The sequence below is a fragment of the Nylanderia fulva genome, unplaced genomic scaffold (assembly GCF_048542155.1).
Source record: "Nylanderia fulva isolate GAGA-0341 unplaced genomic scaffold, ASM4854215v1 Scaffold3, whole genome shotgun sequence".
In the NCBI taxonomy this organism is placed as follows: domain Eukaryota; kingdom Metazoa; phylum Arthropoda; class Insecta; order Hymenoptera; family Formicidae; genus Nylanderia; species Nylanderia fulva.
The window spans coordinates 8,707,449-8,729,139 of record NW_028190368.1 but is presented as its reverse complement, the minus strand read 5'-3'; the positions used below and the strand labels follow the sequence as shown (position 1 = coordinate 8,729,139).

The 21,691-nt window shown below is 31.4% G+C and overlaps 6 protein-coding genes across 12 annotated transcripts; 2 read left to right on the top strand and 4 right to left on the bottom strand.

The window, feature by feature from the left end:
• Window positions 1-869: 869 nt before the first annotated feature.
• On the bottom strand, window positions 870-5,704 carry ohgt (E3 ubiquitin ligase component cereblon). 2 transcript variants are annotated; one of them, XM_029316918.2, is made up of 8 exons: window positions 5,359-5,704; window positions 4,502-4,555; window positions 4,220-4,353; window positions 3,727-4,071; window positions 2,701-2,953; window positions 2,481-2,626; window positions 2,183-2,379; window positions 870-2,096 (listed from the first exon to the last, which is right to left on the bottom strand). In XM_029316918.2, the coding sequence occupies exons 1-8, from the start codon at window positions 5,411-5,413 to the stop codon at window positions 1,961-1,963; spliced, it is 1,320 nt and encodes a 439-aa protein (XP_029172751.1). In that variant the 5' UTR covers window positions 5,414-5,704; the 3' UTR covers window positions 870-1,960. The 2 variants fall into 2 exon arrangements, with proteins under 2 accessions (XP_029172751.1, XP_029172752.1); XM_029316919.2 differs by lacking the exon at window positions 4,502-4,555.
• A 619-nt stretch (window positions 5,705-6,323) lies between these two features.
• On the bottom strand, window positions 6,324-7,202 carry mRpS18C (mitochondrial ribosomal protein S18C). Its single transcript, XM_029316934.2, has 3 exons — window positions 6,961-7,202; window positions 6,579-6,786; window positions 6,324-6,496 (listed from the first exon to the last, which is right to left on the bottom strand). The coding sequence occupies exons 1-3, from the start codon at window positions 7,096-7,098 to the stop codon at window positions 6,405-6,407; spliced, it is 438 nt and encodes a 145-aa protein (XP_029172767.1). The 5' UTR covers window positions 7,099-7,202; the 3' UTR covers window positions 6,324-6,404.
• Window positions 7,203-7,683: 481 nt separating this feature from the next.
• On the top strand, window positions 7,684-11,256 carry Mpcp1 (Mitochondrial phosphate carrier protein 1). The gene is made up of 6 exons (XM_029316849.2): window positions 7,684-7,783; window positions 7,879-8,049; window positions 9,675-9,835; window positions 9,916-10,152; window positions 10,263-10,559; window positions 10,633-11,256. The coding sequence occupies exons 2-6, from the start codon at window positions 7,905-7,907 to the stop codon at window positions 10,858-10,860; spliced, it is 1,068 nt and encodes a 355-aa protein (XP_029172682.1). The 5' UTR covers window positions 7,684-7,783; window positions 7,879-7,904; the 3' UTR covers window positions 10,861-11,256.
• Window positions 10,028-15,538, bottom strand: LOC114941747 (prestin). 2 transcript variants are annotated; one of them, XM_085484376.1, is made up of 11 exons: window positions 15,250-15,538; window positions 14,472-14,583; window positions 14,128-14,400; window positions 13,707-13,891; window positions 13,460-13,624; window positions 13,249-13,353; window positions 13,031-13,164; window positions 12,771-12,933; window positions 12,487-12,687; window positions 12,182-12,430; window positions 10,028-12,108 (listed from the first exon to the last, which is right to left on the bottom strand). In XM_085484376.1, the coding sequence occupies exons 2-11, from the start codon at window positions 14,572-14,574 to the stop codon at window positions 11,671-11,673; spliced, it is 2,016 nt and encodes a 671-aa protein (XP_085340502.1). In that variant the 5' UTR covers window positions 14,575-14,583; window positions 15,250-15,538; the 3' UTR covers window positions 10,028-11,670. The 2 variants fall into 2 exon arrangements, with proteins under 2 accessions (XP_085340502.1, XP_085340503.1); XM_085484377.1 differs by lacking the exons at window positions 14,472-14,583; window positions 15,250-15,538 and having other exon boundaries at window positions 13,707-13,967; window positions 14,128-14,193.
• LOC114941749 (Jumonji domain containing 7) lies at window positions 15,136-19,699 on the top strand. Its single transcript, XM_029316850.2, has 4 exons — window positions 15,136-15,392; window positions 16,356-16,838; window positions 17,075-17,321; window positions 17,407-19,699. Exons 1-4 carry the CDS (start codon window positions 15,332-15,334, stop codon window positions 17,594-17,596), a joined length of 981 nt encoding a protein of 326 aa, XP_029172683.2. The 5' UTR covers window positions 15,136-15,331; the 3' UTR covers window positions 17,597-19,699.
• Window positions 16,834-21,636, bottom strand: LOC114941753 (uncharacterized). 5 transcript variants are annotated; one of them, XM_029316858.2, is made up of 7 exons: window positions 21,507-21,636; window positions 20,078-20,872; window positions 19,800-20,006; window positions 19,496-19,723; window positions 19,150-19,415; window positions 18,642-19,035; window positions 16,834-18,424 (listed from the first exon to the last, which is right to left on the bottom strand). In XM_029316858.2, the coding sequence occupies exons 2-7, from the start codon at window positions 20,861-20,863 to the stop codon at window positions 18,161-18,163; spliced, it is 2,145 nt and encodes a 714-aa protein (XP_029172691.1). In that variant the 5' UTR covers window positions 20,864-20,872; window positions 21,507-21,636; the 3' UTR covers window positions 16,834-18,160. The 5 variants fall into 5 exon arrangements, with proteins under 5 accessions (XP_029172691.1, XP_029172692.1, XP_029172690.1 ...); XM_029316859.2 differs by lacking the exon at window positions 21,507-21,636 and adding an exon at window positions 21,319-21,490; XM_029316857.2 differs by lacking the exon at window positions 21,507-21,636 and adding an exon at window positions 20,994-21,312.
• Window positions 21,637-21,691: the final 55 nt, after the last annotated feature.

The following is a 21,691-nucleotide window of genomic DNA, read 5'->3' as shown; positions in this document are numbered from 1 at the left end:
TGAAAGCTACAAACATTCTATACTCAAACTTAAGCGAAAATTACAATCATTATAAAATAAACGTTTCAACCGCACGCGGTCTTCCTCAGTATTATATTACAGTAATTATTAAAAAATACAAAATCATACAAAAATTCCATATAATATCGAAAATTAATGTTAGTTCTTCAATAAGAGTCGAGAATTTATAAACAATTAAAGCGTGTTTCAATCCGTCATATCCAACAAATGTTCGCCTCGATATGATCTTTGATTTTAATCAAATCTCGAAAAGTTTCATCGTTAATATGCGAGAAATTAATACGTTCCGTAGGCGTTGACATCGTCCTTCTTGACAATTTTAACCACGTTTTTTTGAAAAAGTTATTGAAGATGACACAATTAAGACAAGACTAACAATATAAAAAGACACCTCATTTCAAACTCTCCAATATAATTGGATAAAATATCAAATTTAATAATTAATAAATAAAAAATACATTTTTTATTTATTAATTATTAAATTTGATATTTTATCCAATTAATATTTTTTCCACAAAATGCGAAAACGTGTCGTATTTAGTCACAAAAGATATGTGTCAAGGATTTTAAGTATTTTCTTTTTAATATGTTCGTATACCTTATTAATTAATATACTACACATATACTCTATTTTATATTAAATAAATCATTCTTTATATAAAACTAATATAGATATTTTATTCTATTCATTTATATTTTATGTATATTTTATTATTAAATTTCTGATATATGTATATTTTATTAATTTTCTGAGGATAGATTAAATCATTTGTATAATAGCAATAAAAATCCAGTAAATAAGGGTATATATGCAATTTCCTTATACACTTTTTTATAATACACGTATAAATTGTTTATAATTTGTATTCCTTTTTCAGTTACCTCAATTACAAAAATTGCACAAAGACCAAAGAAATATTTGAACATTATAGGTAGAACAAAGTTTAAGCAGATTATAACATTACACAAAAATAAACTTACTGTAAAAATTATTCAACGACGTATTTTTTTTTAATACAAGACGCTATAAACAAAATTGTACAAAAGAATAAATGACAATATGAAAAATATCTTACTTGTCGCTTTTAGTACTATTTAGTACATGATTATTCATTACATAATGTATAATCTCTGCAATATCTGCAAACTTAAAAATATATTTTAAATAATGTTTAATTAATACAAATAACAATAAACTGTTGGTTGATTAACTCTCCTGCAATAGCCTCAAAAAGTGTACACAAACTTGTATCATAACTCATATAGCTATTGATATAACAATTCTTCGTATATAACTTTTATAAACCGCTATTGTCCAAACGTATAGTTAAATTAAAGATAGAACAAAACTTGTATATTGCATACTGGGCATCATAAGTGTCTCAATATTTATTTAAAAAAAACCACATTATCATTATTAATTATATTAATAAAAAGTACTATAAATTAACATTTATTATTTTCTTTATTATTTTCATTTCTATAAAACCCATTGTTTATTAATAGTTATTGGTCACTTTTAAACTTTTTTTTGGAATTATATATCAGTCATCAAGTGGTATATAAAATTGGTTTCTTTTATTTCAAGAGTTCATATTAGATTTTTCCTCGAAATCAAATTTTTCTTTAAACTAAGTTTTTTCTTCTTGGACTGCTCTTCCATAAATCATGTTTCCCATATATATGATCATATGACCACATTAAAGTAAATAAATAAGTAAATAAGAAAATGAATAGAGACATTCTCTCATCGTTCATGTGCTATTAAAATAAAACTGTAAACTGAGAAAATCTCTCTTCGCATAAGATAAATTCTATTAAATACCATACATTTCAAAAGTCTTCATCCAATAAATTAAAGACATTGTCAAAAGTACCCATCCAATAAATTACAAAGACATTTATGACACCCAACATATATTAATCATACATCTTTGTTTTATTTTTCTTTCTTATTTTTCAAACTCCTGCGTGTCAAGCCCCAAAATGTTTTAGGTCTTAAGTTATGCACTGCTGTAAACTTCCAACCGACGTGATGATGACAGCCGTCACAGATAGCTACTGTCCAGGCATATCTAAAATTGCGCGTATTAATTTTTAGCAATGTAACACAAACCTCATAAATTTGCATTTCCAGTGAACGTGAATATTGTTCTCTTACCCAGGAAACCAACTGTACTCGGTCGAAGGGGCCTCATCGTTGAGCTTAACTCCTTGAACGTGATAAAAAGTTATAGTCTCGTGTATAATACCACCGGGATTAACATAAGTACCCTGTGGACCTTCCTTATTCATTGGAAACATATGCGACTGTCTACCGATAAAGGATTCGCAATGAACGCATACGTAGATCTTATCCTTCAAACAATAGTTTGATATTAAAAAAAGAAAAAGTGATATAATGCAAAAACGTTAAGCATCTCTGTAGATATTTAGCATTTTGTTTTATACGCACATACCTCCATAAGATACTTTAATTCTCTTTGTAATCGAGAAATTGCGCAGTCGTAACTTAATAACATAAGCCTTTCATCATGATCCATTAGAATATTTTGTGCGACCCAGAAAGATAAATCTACAGGATCTTTAGGTACACTACCACCTCCTATAAAATACAATTTATACAATAAAAACGTTGCCATTTACATAGGTATTTTTATTTATACAATTGTAACCTACTGGTTTCAAGAAACTGCAGATGCTGACGTATTTTAAAGGAAAGTCTTACAGGATCGTACTGCCTATAGACCCAAGCTGGCCAAGCAGTCACCGCCGCATCCATATTTTGTACTCTCTCTTGCTTTTTCATGTCTTCTTCTGAATCAGGATTAACTCTTAAGCGATCTAATGAGGCCAAGCGTTGGTCCAAAAACGGTGGCCCAAGTGTTATCTCTGGTAACACTTTAACATTGGCCAAAATTTTACTGTGATCCTGATTTTAATATAAAAATCTTGTAAACACATTATAATAAACATAGTAAACTGTGAAGATGCATATAATTATATCTATATTTGAGTTGATCTCTCATTGCAGTACTGAATTAAGAAAGGATAAATCAATTTTTACTGTAAAATATTATAAAAATAAATTAATTTTTTAATACTCGGTACTACTTGCAAATTATAATAGTACAAATTAATAAACTATATATACTATATCAAGAAACATTCTTTCAGAATTCATGGATTAATAAATAATTGTAAATCTTGATCAAAATTGTCATTTTCACTAAAAAAGTGAAGTAATAGAATTCAGATTGAGTTATATGTACATTTATCAATGCAATGCAATGCAACAAAAAAAAAAGGAAGTTTTCAGAATGTTTTTTGGAATCCACATTATCAAGCACGAGTAATGTATACGAAAATCCTAATTTATTTCAACGAAAATCGTTTCAAAATCAAAATTATTCTCAAAATTATTCTAATGTGCATGCATGGAAATTATTAAAACAAAATATTTCAATTCATGAAAAAATTCATGATTCTTTGACATAATTCAATATGACTGCAGTGAGATGACAAGATAAATCTTAAAGCTAACAATAAGCTATAATTCTTCTTACAAACATCAAAATTATTAAATTGTAACTTATGTCGTTTTAATAATTCTCTAAATGTTTTTAATTTCTTTATAAAATAGAATTCTTTTATTTCTTTAGCAATTATTATTGCAAATTTAATGTCTCTCATATAAAAACTGACCTCTGAAATAATACGTAATATCTTAAAACGCTGTCTGCCTTTAGCTTTCAAGCGAAATTCTCGCCGACCATGCTCCATCCATACAGTTCCATCTGTATATTCGTAGATCTCGGCAGTTGTTCCTATTCGCTCCACCTCAGAATTACCAGAACATACAACACCAAAAGTGCGATCGTTTTGTATACAATTTTGCAACATATCTATAGTATTAACCCCAAAAACTGTCATAGGTAATGTTTGACCAGGAAATAATACGGATTGTTTTATCAACAGTGGTAGATTCATATAAATGCCATCATCCAGTATTGTTCTTCCCCTCGCTTCTTCTAAATTTTGACCTAAATACTAAATAAAGAAAATACATACATATATATATACATATATATATATATATATGATGATTCATAAAGATCTTATAGAAAATTATTCCATCAGTTGTACAAATCTATTTAAATATTATTGTATCTTTACATATCAGAAAGCACATACTTACAGAATGTGTCGCTGGTAATGTTACATCAAATGTGTTGTCCGTAGGCACCGGTATGTCCTCCATAATGGGCAACTCTCGAGGGATGGATGGAGGGATGGATGGAAGGATATATCGCCTACCACGTAGTAATATACCTACAAATATATAATGGTACATTTTTAATAAAAAGTTACATATTAAAATATTGTGTTTTCTTTTTGTTTTACGAAAATCAAGAAAAGAAGCGAATCCGTTAAGATAACAAAAAATACTGAAGAATATATTTAGTATGAGCATGCTTACGTCTGCGCGAACTTCGAAAACCCCCGTATGGGTTACTTGGCGGTAGAATAACTTCTGCAAAGCAGTTTAACTTCAATATTGGGCACTTGAACAGTCTTACGCATTAATGTTATTTTTTTCTATCTGTATGTCATAGATTAAGCTATGATCTAAAAAGTGACAGCAAATTACTATAAACGAAGATTTGACTACAACCGACCCTTGCACTACTTGTTGACGCGTTTATTTAGAATTGTAAATATAAGTACACAATAATATATACATATATGTATATACATGTATGTATGTTAGGGTTGCCATACGTCCCGGTTTGAAGACCAAGTCCCGGTCAACCTACTAAATAGTTAAATTTTAACTTTACGACATGCACCGATTTGTTTTTCCGAATAATATCAATCAATTACAGGCATCGATGAATTCATTTCTTTGTTTCTCATATACTTATCCTATAAAAACGAAATAAAAGAGGGAAAGAGAGAGTTCGCCCTTTGACGCATTCGGACGTTTTGCCTGAAAAAAAATTTTTGTTCCTTTGTGTTCCGTACTGTGAACACGATTTGATTTTTAACCGATATATATGAACAATTAATATGGTGGTAGGCCTATTCCTCTGGAAGCCTAAGCAGCCATAATAGAGAAGAAGAAAATAAAAGATAATTGCCCACGCTGGCAACCGACAAACACAAGCGTAAACCGTGTATGTATGAGCTCTCCCCTCGATCATCATCTCTGTCCCGGTCGCCTCACGGCAAAATATGGCAACCCTAATGTATGTATATACACACATCCTGCATAACCTTACACGATATATTTTAGTGTCAATAGCGCGTCAAATAATCAAGATTGGAAAAATATACCTATACGCTCGTCGAAATCGCTTTCCTCGGTGGAATAATCTTCGTCAACATCCATTATTATTTATTAAATTAGAACGCAAATGAAAAATCCGCTTGATGTAGTGTTTAGCAAACTATCCATGTATCCTTCTTTGTGACGTCAGAGGAGAGCCAGAGATGTGCGTCAGAAGAAACACAGAACAGCACAAAGCAACAAATTATGTATAGAGCGTATAAATCTTTTTATTTTGTTGAGATTTGTTATTATTCGTCGCTATTATTTATCACCCTTTTTACTATAAATTAATAAAAATCCCGTTGCCGCACGAGACGCAATTTCTCACTAACGATGAATATAGACTTGATAAAACGATCGATTCGCGAACTCCCGCCTATATTTGAAAACGCCATCTATCGAAGTTTGGCTGTTTTCCAATATTTTTTACAAAAATTTATTATTTTTAATTAATTTTTATTTAAATTTTGTTTAAATTACAAATAAAATTAAACTGCATTTAATATTAAACATAACATTTATTGAAATGTTGAAAGATATTATTGAAACATTTTATATGTTTAGGATTTTCCAATATTATATTCTATTATGTAATAAATAATTGTATCACTATAAATACTTTGGACTTTATAAATATAATATCATACTGCATAAATGTCAGAAAACATTATATTACAAATATAATTACAGATCTATATAAATTGTATAAAAAATGCCTTATATAGTTTTGTAATTATAAATACAAATCCTTTAATTTAATTTAAAGAGTATTCATTAACAATTCATATAGTTATATTTATTCAACTACTTACAATTTAAAAAGATTTAAGATTAATATTACATTTCAATCTTCAGGTTTGTCAAATATACCAATGGATCATTAGATGGGGAATTTTTATAATTTCAATAATTTCTTATGATCACGACCCAATCTGCACATTTAATAAATATAATAGTATCTTAATTCATCTATGATGTAACTGATTTTTATTTTTAATATATATCTAATACATATATTTGCGTGTATATTTATGATTTTGTCATTACTTGTCTAAAATTTATGCGGCCTGAATGGATTATTTGGGTCAAATAGTTGTGGATCTTTGAAATATTTTACTTCTTTGGTCCAAAAAGCCATTAAACCTATAATATAGATATACATTATTATATACTTTGAAGTTCTCTCTTTTCATTCTGTTAAATACAAAAATACATATTTGAGTACCTGCAGATTGAGCTTTTTTAATTTCTTCTTCTAATCTCTTCTGTTTATGTTCGCACAATCCAGTTATGTGTCTTCCATATATCCTACCTGTGTATTGACTTTGAAATTGAGACAGCAATCTTACATTTTTGTAATCCGGATCAATATTCAATCTACACAAGATACATTGACGTTTCTCTTTTACAAAGGGATTTTGAATTTGTATGGGCTAGAAATACAAGAAATAAGTATTAGTGCAATCATCGTATTTGCGAATTTAAGAAAATAGGCTAGTGTCAGATGATAAAAAAAATATGACAAATAAATAATTTCAGAAATAATTATACGTAGAAATATACACTGTTTCTGTTTATAAATTGCAAAATAAGATCCATTGGTTTACCGTGTCATCTTCCACCACTGCATTGATATTTACAGAATTGTCAGCGGAGTTTTTACTTATAGTTCGAAGACAAGATCCGTAGAACTTGCTAGCGATTCTTGTCATCGAGATTCTTTGCAAGGCAGAAATGGAAATCATCTTGCGAGTACTTGAAACTACGCGTGCAACTCGCAAACATAGCCTCCAAATCTCTGTAGTCCTTTTAAATTCGCTAATCAGCCGGTGTGATCAGAATTACCAACATTATGCATGAGACTAAAGGTCATTCCATAATAGATTGCAAATGCCCCAGTTGTTTGACAGTTGCGGATTGACCAATCAGCTGACAAGAGCTTCGCTTTGATTGGTCAATCCGTAATGTGAGATAATTATTAATAATTTGAATAATTTTAATATAAATTTTAATATTCACAGAATAATGATTTTAATGAAAATTATAATAGAAAAGTATATTAATTAATATTAGTTATATTAATTATATTTTTAATTATATTATTATTTATTATATTAATTATTAGTATTTTAATTTATTAAATTTAAGGACCAGCAATTGCAGTTAAACTAATGTTAAAATAAAATTATTTTGGTTAAGACCCTAAAGTTGATTGACCAATCGAAATAAAGCTTTCTTTCTCCTGATTGGTCAGATTATTCAATCTTTCTTTTCAACTCGTTTTCAACGCATCGAAATTCCCAATTCGCTTTCTCATCTACGGTACAGATAATTCTACGTCCATAACGTGAACGGGTTGTGCTGCCGCATTTTCTGCTTCTGCCACTCTTTCGCAGGTTTCTCGTCGGCGAGAATCGTTTCTTAAAACAGGTACTTTTGACGTAGTGTCTTTTAATAAATATAAATCATATATATAAAATACAATCTAATCGAACTGTCACTGTTTAAAAATGTTTCATCATCAGGTGCAAGCGCGAGTCGCGTGATCACGATGTTGTCTTGGGTGCAGGAGGCAGTGAAAATGAATCCCTTCTCGTCGCCGTTCACGCAGGCGAAGTGTCAGGCGTTGAAGGACGACGGAACGCGACCCCTCGTTCCGAGTCGCAACATCGCCGCCGCCTCCGTCGAGGAGGGTGGTCAGTAATTATCTCCTCCCCCGATTCTGCTCGATTTAGACGAGCGATTGAAGGGAAATTCTTCGGTTAACCGAGAGGTTAACTTATATCTTCGTGCAATTTTTCTATTTAACATTTGTAAAATTTCTTTCTTTTAAAGACTGGGAAACAATTTCTCGTCCTGGATTTTAGCTTTAATATTTTATATGTCGAGATGGAGAAATTTATATGTGATAAAACCGCCCGCCATTTCTCTTATCTGACATTCTGACTGTCATTATATAACTCGAAATATCTGATAGCGAGTCAATTGTCAAAATTCGATTTTGAATGATCAATTGTCAAGTTTCGATTTTCAGAGCTTGCAAAATTTAATAGCGAGATATAATTTATCTCATTTATCAGCGACATGTACTGTATTTCTATTTTACTGTAAATAACTCGATCGATTAGATATGTTTATTGCACATTAATTACATAATTGCACGTTTCATGCATCTGTATGCAAGTTGTAAAGTTCAAATTTGAAATTGGAATAGACGTTAGATTGTACGAGTCCGTCACGCGATGCCTTTATATTGTTTATATATTTATTTAATTTTCTATAGACGGGGAAAATAGCGAATTATATAATATCTGGAGAGACAAATTGTCAGAGGTATTCGCGAAGACATAATCCACTGATTTTAAACGGATGCACGCATGCCGTTGCATAAGGCGCGGCCATCTTGTCATATATCGGCGCGTTATAAAACGTGCTTTCCTTATTGCTAGCCTTGGACATGACGGCTACGTAAAAATAAATCCGATTGTCGTACGTTGACCGTGACCGAGAATCGTGTCGAGAGAAGGATGTTTTTTTCTTAGATCAATAGGGGGACAAATCGACTTTGAATCCAAGCCAGAATTTGATCCGAGTAATTCGATCAGCTGATCGAATAATGCCTTTATTTCTTAACATTTATATCTCTAGTATTCGGGGATTTTCTGAGAAACTCGCCTTAGAAATTATATTAAACTCTTAATAATTCTTATATATATATATTTTTTTCTTTATACATATATACAGGGTGTATCTAAATAAATGTGAAAAATTTTAGGTGATTCTTTATTGAAAATTAAGGAGGGTTTCTTATATAAACATACTCTTATATCCCTTTTTGTTGGTGTTAGTTTCATCTCTTTATAACGATACAAGAAGATTAAAAAAAAAAAAAATTAATGAATATCCTTTTTATTAGCGAAAAAATCCACTAAGTTGCATTTTTTTAATTTATCCAAAAGTTGAGAAAAAAATAACTTAATTTTTACCTCAGTCTTTGGAATAGTGTGTAACTCCTCAAGGAGAGATATAAGAGTATATATTTATATAAGAAACTCTCCTTGATTTTTGACAAATTATCTAAAGCTTTTCACAATTAAGATATATCCTGTATATATTATACTTATTGTATATATTTAGTTCTTATATATTATACATATATATTTTATTCTTTTATATATATATATATATATATATATATATATATATATATAATCAGTTTCTCATTAATTGTAAAATCGATAAATAAATATATAAAAAGAAATGCTAGAATAATAAGATGCAAAAAATAAAAATTAAGATGATGTATTTTGCATATTTACAGATAGCTGCGAATTTGGATCGAACCATTATTTCTTGTTATGTGGTCTCGGAGGAATTTTGTCTTGCGGTATCACTCACACCGGTATCACTCCTTTAGATTTAGTCAAATGCCGAATTCAAGTGGACCCTGGCAAATATAAATCAGTGTTTAATGGATTTCGAGTAATTCTTATCCTTTATTATGCTGTCTTTTTAAATTTCTCTAAAAATATAATACTCATCACAGATATTGTTGATTGTAGGTAACATTTGCCGAAGACGGCACTCGAGGATTGGTGAGGGGATGGGCGCCTACCTTCTTCGGCTATTCTATTCAGGGAATGTTCAAATTTGGTCTCTATGAGGTTTTTAAAGTTCAGTATGCAGCGTTGGCCGGCGAAGAACTCTCTTACGAATACAGAACCTCGTTGTATTTGATATCGTCGGCTTCTGCAGAATTCTTTGCAGATATTGGCTTGGCGCCGTTTGAAGCTGCCAAGGTATCAAATTGCTCGATGTTCTCCTTTTTTTTCAATTGCTTAAATTGGACAATTATAGATTACCTATCATATTATGTACTATTTTATACAATGAGACTTCGAAATTCTAGGTCAAGATACAAACTACACCTGGATTCGCCAACACTTTGCGACAAGCGATGCCGAAGATGTACGCGGAGGAAGGTCTTACCAGTTTCTACAAGGGTCTGGTGCCTCTGTGGATGCGTCAAATTCCGTACACGATGATGAAATTCGCCTGCTTCGAGCGTACCGTTGAACTTCTGTATAAACATGTAGTACCTAAGCCTAGAGCGGAGTGCACTAAAGGCGAACAACTGATAGTCACTTTTGCGGCTGGCTACATCGCCGGTGTATTCTGCGCCATCGTATCTCATCCAGCAGATACGGTAAATTTTATACATATAACCACAAGTTTTCCCCATATTTCAGATTTATAAAACATATAAATGTTTACATCAGGTGGTGTCGAAATTAAACCAAGAAAAGGGAGCGTCCGCGGGCGACGTCCTGAAGAAACTCGGCGTTATGGGCGTGTGGAAGGGCCTAGGACCGAGGATTGTAATGATCGGTACCCTAACCGCAGCACAATGGTTCATCTATGACGCCGTTAAGGTCTGGTTGCGCATGCCCCGTCCTCCACCACCCGAGATGCCAGAGTCTCTCAAGAAAAAGTATGGTCTGGCATAAATGTCAGAAGACATGTTCCGATTGAATCGTCGAATATTCGATCGTCGGATTTAGAGAAGAAAAACGTATAAAGCAATTTCAATTTGATCTTTGTGCCGTACCATTGTTGAACAATGTGCTCCGTCACTTATTTTCGAATATTTATTTTGTGACATTATACAATGCAGTCGATCAATAATCAATCTGTGGGCAACACTGCCGCGAGTTATTAGAAAAAATAATTGTGTCTTACAAATAGGAAATATATAGAATGCTAATTACCGACTCTATAATTACGAAAGGCACAGTAAAACTGACTACGACAGTCGTATCTAGTTATCCCAGTCAGAATAACTAGAAACTGTCGCATTGTACATAGGGTAATCGCTGTAAATAAACAAGACGATTGCTCAGTTACATGTTATTATTATTTTCTCCTTCTTGCACTAAACAATATTTATGATACATATAACAAAAAATATATTAATGGTTCAAAATTTGCAAAAAAATCTTAAGTATTGCTGTAAGTACAAACAAATTGAATACGAAGTATTTTTTTGAAGTACATTTGTATATCACTTTACGTTTTTAATGCAATCTATAAATATGATGTGTTGAGCACTATATACTTTTTTTATTAAAGATTGATACTCGATAAAAAATATTTCTCTGTCAATATTATTTTATAGGATCTTTTAGATACAATGTAAGGAGCAATATTGAAATAGAATGCAAAATATAACTGCATATTCTTCCATTATGTAGTTAACAATGTTATCAAAAATATGTCTTATACACAGCATATACATGAGAGAGAAAAACTATTTTTTATTATCTTGAAGAAGTTTCGCTTCGAAAGTAAGTGACGGCATCTTGTATAGTTGCAAAAATTTTCAACGACATTTCGCCATATATATATAAATCACATTTCTTTATCACTTCAAAGATGGGACTTGGACAATTGACAAAATAAAACTTGATGTTTACCTCCGTGAATTCTTCGACGATAAAATGCAACATCTGAACGCTACTGGGATCGATGTAACTCAACGCACTCATGTCCATGATTATGCATTGCAATTCATGTCTACCTTCAGAATCTTTATCATCTAGAAAATGGTTCTCCTCGGCTAATTTTTTTCCATGCTTCATCATCTTTCGGGGACATACTCCTACGAGTTTGTACACGATAGATCTAAAGTAATTGTTATTGGCAAAATTTAAAGTGCCGCAATAATGAAATATTTTTATTCCGTGTATCTCTACCGCCTAAAATCAACACGTAAGACTGATTAATATCTCATTTTTGTCTGACATTTATCTACCTGTTGATAAAACTTACCGCTTTATATCTGTCTAAGTCCAAATATAAATCCGTATGTGGTATATGACCCAGCAAACACGCATAGGGTCGAATAGCCTGCAGTAGAATAATGGCTAGCGACACTAGTAATCCAGCCAGCAACCCAATGTCAATATTTATCAGCGTCACAATCAAGAATGTTACAATCCAAATTGTGGCATCGGTTTTACTCAGTTTCCAAAATTTAACGAGCTGATTAGCTTGTTGGAACATTCCTTTTAACGCTACCTGTACAAAAGATCTTTAGAAGGTATTCTTTTTTCCTTTTGTCATTCTATACATACAACTATTATGGAGGCCAACACGCATCTTGGTAGCAGTTCGAAAAATGGCCCGATCCATAAGAGTATAATGAACAACAGTAAGCAAGACACAATGCTCGCTATTTGTGTGCGTCCTCCGACAGTTTGTTGAATGAGAGATCTGCTTAAGGAAGCCGATATCGGCATGCACGAGAAAAAAGAGCCCATTACATTACTGAAGCCCTGAAATTGAAATCATTTATCATCACGAGAATAAATACACAATTAAAATATTATATATTAAAATATATAATAATGGACCTCACCATTGCAAGAAGTTCCTGATTAGAATCTATTTCATAATTAAGTTTCTGCGCGAAAATCAATGCCATCGATATGGTGATGGTGTACGAAACCATGGTTATTGCGATGCTATCGATCGCTACCAAAGGTAATAATTCCAGACTTGGCACTTCTGGTTTGGGAAGCCTATTGAAAAGTATTTATATATACAATATTTAAATTTCAAAATAAGCGCATATAAGAATTTTAGTAGATTTAAACGATAACTTGATTTAATGCGTACCCCGTTGGAATATGTCCGACGATTTCTATATCATAAATCTTTGGTAAATCGCAATATCGAGAAACCAAGGTCCCACCGACGACTGCAATGAGTTCAATGGGTATTGGCATGCTACATATTTTGCTTACCCTTGGCTAATTAAAGATAAATTATGTCATTAGCCAATATTTTCAAATTAATGCAAATAAAAAAATCAAATTAATACAATACACATTTACCTTCAGAAACTCATTATTAAAAACAAGAATAATAATTGATACAATTGATACTATCGCTGCAGCTATGTTGGTATTTTTTATTTCTTTAAATATATCTATAATAGTCTGAAATTTAAAAAATAATCTTTGCTTATATGTTTTCCTCTTAATAAATATACATTAATAGATAATTTATATAATACATATATGTATATATAAAATATTTACTTACAAAAATTAGCTTAAAATATCCTTTTTGCTTTGGTAATTTTAAACCAAGAAGATCCTTGATTTGAGAGATAAAAACATAAACAGCAGCTGCTGTTGTAAAGCTATTCACTAAAGTTTCACTCAGTAATGTTGTTACAACTCCTAATCGGAATATATACATTATTATCTATAACGTAAGAGAAATATTTATTTTCCATTATTCTATTCGATTGAAATATGTTTTAAAAAGTATAATACAATGTATTTACCTGGTATATTCCGACCATTAATGTCACGGCTGTTGCTACCTGCATGGGTGTATATGTATAATACGTAACATCCTCAAGATTTTGTGAAAAAGCATCCGAAAGATTTGCAGATGTATGACCCGTCAATGGATTTGAGTAATATGTTACTACCTTACCAGTCATTAGACAAACCACAGCAAAAGTTCCTGATGGATGCCAAGAATGTTTGATTGTTCAAGGCTGAATAAGTTCACATATTAAGGTGTATTATTTCTAATTGTTCTGTAATGGAAGTTAACCAGATAAATGCAGATTAAATGCCCGAGAGTTATAAACTATAGAAAAGTATCATATCTTTGCAATTCTGTTGTGTGTTTAGTACAATCTCTAGAAAATTAAGCACATTTTGTGTCTTTATACATTTTATCTAGTCCTTTCTCACCTATAGATACATGCTTGGATGTGCCAAAAAAAAAATATATAAAAACAGGAAAGAAGGCCATATATATGCCAACCACCGGTGGTAGATTTCCTAAAAGTGCATATGCCATGCCTTGTGGAATATGCATAATTGCTACAGTCAGACCAGAAATGATATCATACAATATGTTTTCCCTCCAATTATACTTGCTAAGCCATTTCACCGCTGGTACAGTTGATGCTATACAAGCTCTCCAATCTTTCGATCTGATAACATTCCTTGCACTTTGCATCACTGAAATATAAAATTGTGTTTCAGAATTCAGAAGGAATGTACATTTTTCTTAGTTTACTAAGTCAACTTACAAAATGATTTTGGTTTCTCATAATCATAATTTTGATTCAATGCTTCGTGCTCATAAAGAGGCCTCTCTAAATTTATTTGCAACAGCACATCATGTTTCTCCATGATTGCAATCTGTGGATATTAAGCACACTCACTCTTAAGAACCGTTTACTTATGAGTTTAATATAAAAACTGCGTTTATCTCTCCAAGTCCTTGTTCATTTTATACTTTACTTGATTTATCTATGTACACACATACATGTAATTAAATCAATACATATACAAGTATAACTGATAAAATCTCTTATAGATTGTAAATAATCAAAACATCTAACACCACTCAATTATATAACATCTTGACTAACATTTTCTATTGTTGCATATTAAACTTGCAATAATTCAATTATAATACATACATTTTTATAATATATAAAAAACTATTTAAAAACTTTATTATGCATATGCAACTAAAAAAGTGTTTTATATAATATGATGTGATGGAAAATATGTATCACTTTTTTTCTATCTACAATTAATTGCTATTAATTAACTTGTATTTATAAGTCTCTTTTTTTATGTTGTCATTACTATATCGTACGTATTTGTTGAGAAAAAAAAAGAGTAAATTGTTATCTAATATATATTTTTTTCAGTCTCTTTTGTATCACTGATAAACAGATAAAATAATATGATTCTTGAAATACACGTGACTAATAAATCATCAAGCTATGTCCACAACTGCTCGTCTATGCGATTGATCGGCGTATACGAGTAGATTTAAATTTAAATTCTCTTAACCTTATATCTTTGTGTCTTTGTGTGGCTGCGTCTTGATCAATGTGACTTCTGTTAGTCATTTCTTGATGTTTTGACTTGAACAATGTCAAATGTTGAAGCTAGAATCCAAGAGGCATATCATGTCTTATCACAAGAGGCGAAAGGTTTGTTGTTTTTTTTTTGTTTTTTTTGTTTTTTAATTTGTGTGAGTTAACCTCATATCTAATTATTTGAATAGAAGAGTATTTTTTGACACTACACACACAGCGGGAAATACATTAAATCTCACAAACAAAAATGTACTGTCGATCCACCCGTTTTGTTTATTACATATATACAAATATTTATAAAATATTGTAAAAAAATGTTTATAAAATATGTAGTATATATAAATGTAAAAATACATATATATATATATAATCAATACACATATAAAATCATGCAATTATTAATATGATTCTTCATCTTTTCTTTGGTCATAAAAATAATTGCTAATAATTATTAGATATATAATGCAATTTATGTTATATATGTATATATATTATTATATATATATACACATATATTTTATATGTATATACATATAATTTTTCTATAAAATTTATATATATATATATATATACAGGGTGTCCGGTAACTAACGGACCAATGATTAAAGGCGGATTCTCTGGCCAATTTGGAGACGATTTTTCCTTAGCAAAAATGTTGAGAAGTCAATAATTTTCGAGTTATAAGCGATTGAAAAAAATGGATTTTTTGAAAACTAAACGTTTTGGAGTTAAAAGTCTAACATAATTACATTCTTCAGTTAATTTCAGGTAGAGTTTACTATAATAAAATTTTAATTTGAGGCTTAATTATAAAGATACATAATGACAAATATTGGAAAGTTGAAAAAATGATGACCTTTTTCGACATTTTCGCTGAGGAAAAATCGTTCCCAAATTGACCAAAGAATCCATTTATAATCATTGGTCCGTCAGTTACCGGACACCTTGTATATATATATAAATTATACATAAAATCATATAAGGAACATACAAAATTACATAAAAATATATTTCTATAAATATAAATTTGCATAGCTCTGTAATACATAATTTGTGTAACTTTATATTTTTTTGTAGAATTATATTTGCAAAATAAAGTTGCAGAAATAAATTGTACAGAACTTACACCTCTTATTTTCTACCGAGAGTACGTCTCAAAAAATATACCATTAATAATAAAGGGAGCGATAAATCATTGGCCTGCTAGAAACAAATGGTCCATACCATACCTTCATCAAGTATTTGGGGACGAAAACGTTTCAATCGCTGTAACACCGAATGGCTATGCAGATGCAATAGCCAGAAAAGATGACACTAGGGAGGAATTTTTCGTAATGCCTGAGGAACGTTTACTCACAATGTCAGAGTTTCTCGATACATTAGAAAATCCAAAGGAAGACAGCGTATTTTATATACAGAAACAAAATTCTAATTTTATAAACAGTTTTCGCAAATTATGGTCGGATGCAGAAATTGAAATATCATGGGCCACTGAAGCATTTGGAAAGCAACCTGATGCTGTGAACTTTTGGATGGGAGATGAAAGAGCTGTAACTTCCAGTAAGATTTTATTATTATATTACTTAATAACACATTTCGGAAAGTGTATTTTAATGTCTTGGATATCTCTAAAAAAAACTTATTACAAGATTGTTAGTTGAATCTTACTTTTATAATTTGACGAATTCTGTATACTATCCACATCATTTTACAAGTTTATATATGTTTAATTCTAACAGAATTGACAAAATTCACAAGTATACTAAAATAATTACATATTTTCAATTTATGTTTAGTGCACAAAGATCCTTATGAAAATATATATTGTGTTGTGTCTGGTGAAAAGAACTTTATCTTACATCCTCCCACGGATTTACCATGGATTCCATATAGAAATTATCCATCTGCTGTTTACAAAGCATATGAATCTGGAAAATGGGTTATCGAATCGATAGCTAATGAAACATCTAATTCAGAACAGATTGCCAATTCCACATTGATACCATGGATATGTATAGATCCTTTAAACCCAGATTATGAAAAGTTCAGTATGAATATAGCATATAATTTTCTTTTTTAGACATTTATTTAAGAGAATAAGACTAAAACTAAACATTTATCTTTATAGATATCCTGAATATCATAATGTACACACTTTGAAAATAACACTGAGAGCTGGAGATGTACTATATTTACCATCTTTATGGTTCCATCATGTAACACAATCCCATGCTTGCATATCTATCAATTATTGGTACGATATGGAATTCGATATTAAATACGCGTACTTTAAAACACTTGAGACATTGTGCAAATAAACAAGTTCGTGGTTAAGGCACACTTTAAACATTTGTATATGAATGGTGCTATTTTATTTTAAATCAGAATTAAAAATGCATGCAAGAGACTAAAAAAAAATTATATTTATATGAAACATTATATATATATATATATATATGCATTTACTGTATACACATGCTAATTTCATAATGTCAATAATCATGTACTGATCGAGCCCATCTACATATATATATTTTTTTAATTAATATATATACATTAATATATTTATATATATAATATATATATACACAATTTATATTTAATATATATTAATATACATTAAATATTTTTAATTTTATATATACATATGTATATATATATATATATATTAATATATACATATGTGTGTTTGTATGTGTATGTTTGTATGTGTGGATATATATGTATGTTGTCAATAATATTTATTTAATTAAATGCATATCTGTATCATTTATGTCAATCAATAAATGATACAAAGACATCGCACTAATGTGGAATTATACTCATAGAAATCTTATGACTGCTCTTTATGAAACTATCAAGAGACTACGAGAAAATTGAAGTCAGGCCGTTTCATCATTACTTTCGGAAGCTAAATGATATTTACGTCTTGTACCGTACGGAGAATGCTGAGTTTCGTACATCTTTCGGTTTTCTAAATACTTTCGATAATTATTCTCACGTTTTCTTCTCTGCTCTTCTGCTTGCTGTCTCAATTTTTCAGGATTCATATGAGTAGTCACCATATGTCTCGTTAACGAACTCATGAATTTATATGTGATTCCGCAAACGTCACAAGAAAGTATTTCTTCATTTCCTCCTTGTTGCTATACATAAGAGAAAAATAATATACAACCCTAATTTGTAATAAAAATAATTTGCAATGAAACTTGAAATAAGATAATCATAAAATGCAAAAATAAATTAAATTGCAACATTACATTTGTACTTTCTTCTATATATTATTAAGAAAATATTGTAGAAGATATATTTTTTAAAATAAGAGATATCTAAGATGTAATTATAAAATAATTATATACGTACTTGCTGATGTACCATCATGTGTCTCTGCAAGTTGTTCAATCTGTTAAATTCGCGACCGCACACCTCGCAGTCAAATTTCTTATCAGGATCGTGATACTTCTTGTGCATACTCAGGTCAGTTATGTGATGGAAGGTCTTTTGACATATGTCACACGTGTATTTGCGCTGCTCATTAGGCATATGTGATTCTTCGTGTTTCGCTAGACTAGTCTTGTCCATGAATCGCCGACCGCAGTAAATGCAAGGAAGCGGTCGCGATTGAGAATTGTGGAGAGTCAAATGACGCCGTAACGCCGTGGAAGTGGGAAAATTCTTTTGACATTCCAAACACTGGAATGGTCGATCGCCAGTGTGAGTTTTTCTATGGCGAGCTAAGGAAGTCTGATCTGGATACCTGGTAAAAAAATGTAATATAAAAAAAAATGTTAACATTAAAAATTTTATAAAATAATTAAATTATTAAATTTTTCAACTTGTTTTAGAGCATAAATTTCCAGGCTCTACTTGCCTTTTAGGACACAAATCGCAAGGAAAGTTTCTAGTAGTTATATCTTCCTCACGAGCATGTTTCAATCTATTATGTCTGAGTAATTGGCAGGATGTTTTGAAACTTTTGTTACAGATGTCACATTTTAAATTATCCGTTGTCGGTATAATAACTTGAGTTCTCTTTTGTCCGTTCTCATCCTCTGATATTATCAAAGATATGGTTACAGTATTGTCTTCATTATCAAAGTCTTGAAGCGACGTCGGTGATACCGTATTACTGGTGGTCTAGTAAATTTATAAATATAGTTAGAATACGAACAATTTCTTTTTAACATGAAATTAATCAATGTATATTAGAACTATACCTGTTTAGAAATGGATTTAGAATCTGAATCAGGCAAAATGTAACTATCGTCTTCCATCGTATCACTGTTTTGTTGGGATTTTGATTGCAATTCTTTACCAGTATGATCCTCACTGGTGTCAGCAATCGCATAATTTCCATCCTCGGTCAAATATACTGGTTGCAAAATTCCACTGGCATCCTTAAAATACAACTGACCATCTTCGTCCTCGTGTAAAAATATCTGATCCTATATAAAAGTAGAGTATGTAATACATTTTGTTTGTAATATTTGGATGTTAACATTTTAACTAGAGATGTTATACCTGAGAACTATCTTCTTCTTGATTTTGATTAGATTCGGAATTTGCCGCCTCCCAAGACATTTGTTCATCTTGCTCTATTGTTGCATTGTCGTATTGATATTGTTCATTGTCATCAATAGCTTGCGCTACATATAATGTTTCCATATTATCTCCTTCATAGTAAATGGTACCTTCAACTGGTATAGTGTTCTCCTGAAGTCGTTCCATCTAAAATAATGCACACATTACCCATGCCAAAAAAGATTGATTATATTTTTTTTTGCAAAGATTATACTAACTTTAACATAATGTGTGTCTGGGATCTTCTCCTGTTGCTTAGACACATCTTGTTTCTTTGTGCCAAGTACAGTGTACAACAGATTGTTCTCTACATTCTTTACTATCTCATGAGTTGTTTCGTTATCATCTTCAATAATGTTTATATTATTTCCAATACCACTATCTGTTCGAGGTTTGTCCAACTTTTTCATAGAATCCATAGCAATTCTTAAATCTATTTTATTTGATTGCAGTGAAATAATTTGATTATTCATATGTTTTTTATCATCTTGTATCTGTACAGAATCTGCATGATTACTGGCCAATTCATCTATGCGTTCCAGTTCTTCATCCTGCCAGTCCTCATCTACGTCATAAGTAATAACTTGCTTATTAATAGTCTTTTGTGTACTGTTATTAGTATTTTTGACTGAATCTTTTTTTGCAGATTGCGAAGCAAATACTGAATTGTCCTCCTCAAAGCTATAAAGCTCTACATTTTTCTTAGTCGCTTGATCATTTTTCTCTACTCTCTCAACCATTCCATCATCCTTTGTATTCACAGTCATATCCTTATCCTCCAAAGATACATCATCATCCAGAGCAGTCTCGTCACATTCCTCAACCTCTTCGATTATTTCTATAATTTCTTCTATTTCTGTCTCTTCGGAATCCTCAGTTGCTTCAGACTCAAATATAATATCTTCCTCTGTAACCCTTCCATCCTTCAGCACCTCTATAACATCTTTGTTGTCCATAACCAAGCTCTCCAATATTTCTGACGATAACTCCATTTTTATATCCATTTTATAAACCTAAAAGAGGTAAACAATTTTATACATATATATATATATATATATGAAAAAATTTAATGTAATACTACTAATAAAGACTAGTATAACTAGACAAATTTCATATAAATTAATTATTATGTACACTCGAGAAGTGCTGACTGATACCGAGGAATATTAATATTTTCGCCTGATATTAGATCGCGGCTAGAGTCGAGGAAAGCGAGCGCGAAATATTCCAAAATAAATATTCAAGGAAGTCGACACGTTGCGAGACAGCGAAGGTCGCGTTTTCGCGGTTTGCGCATCGTGTCGGGATATAATAATGTCGGCCAGTAGAGTAGTAGAGTAAACGCGAATCGTTAGGCGAGGTTTCCGCTCCGTCGTCGAAACGTCGTCGAGAAACGGCGTTCACGTTATTTTGACACTTCGTGCGACGCGATGATCCCCGCGCGAGGATCCGCACTCACCAGTCGGTACGGTAAAATTCCGTAAATTTATCAACGGATAGCAATATGGCCAACGCAGGATGATGGAGGGGTGAGCGTTTATCGTCACGCGGAATGGAAAGGTTCCGTGCGAGCGAGCTCGGGAGAAAATCCACGCGCGATCCGCGTTCAATTCCTCTCGCTCGTCGTCCAGCGTCCTTTCTACCCACCCGTTATTTTGCGAGTTCGCAGCGGCGCGCGCGTAAAATACGCGGAATAAGATTTTGATGAGTGCTCGGTCGATACGCCAAGTGCTCCGAAGCCGCCTTTTCTGTCTTTTCCATCAAGCGAGCGACGCCAAGCTCGCGCTCGAATGCGACGCGCATGCGCAACCGGAAAAACTTGCCTGCCCATT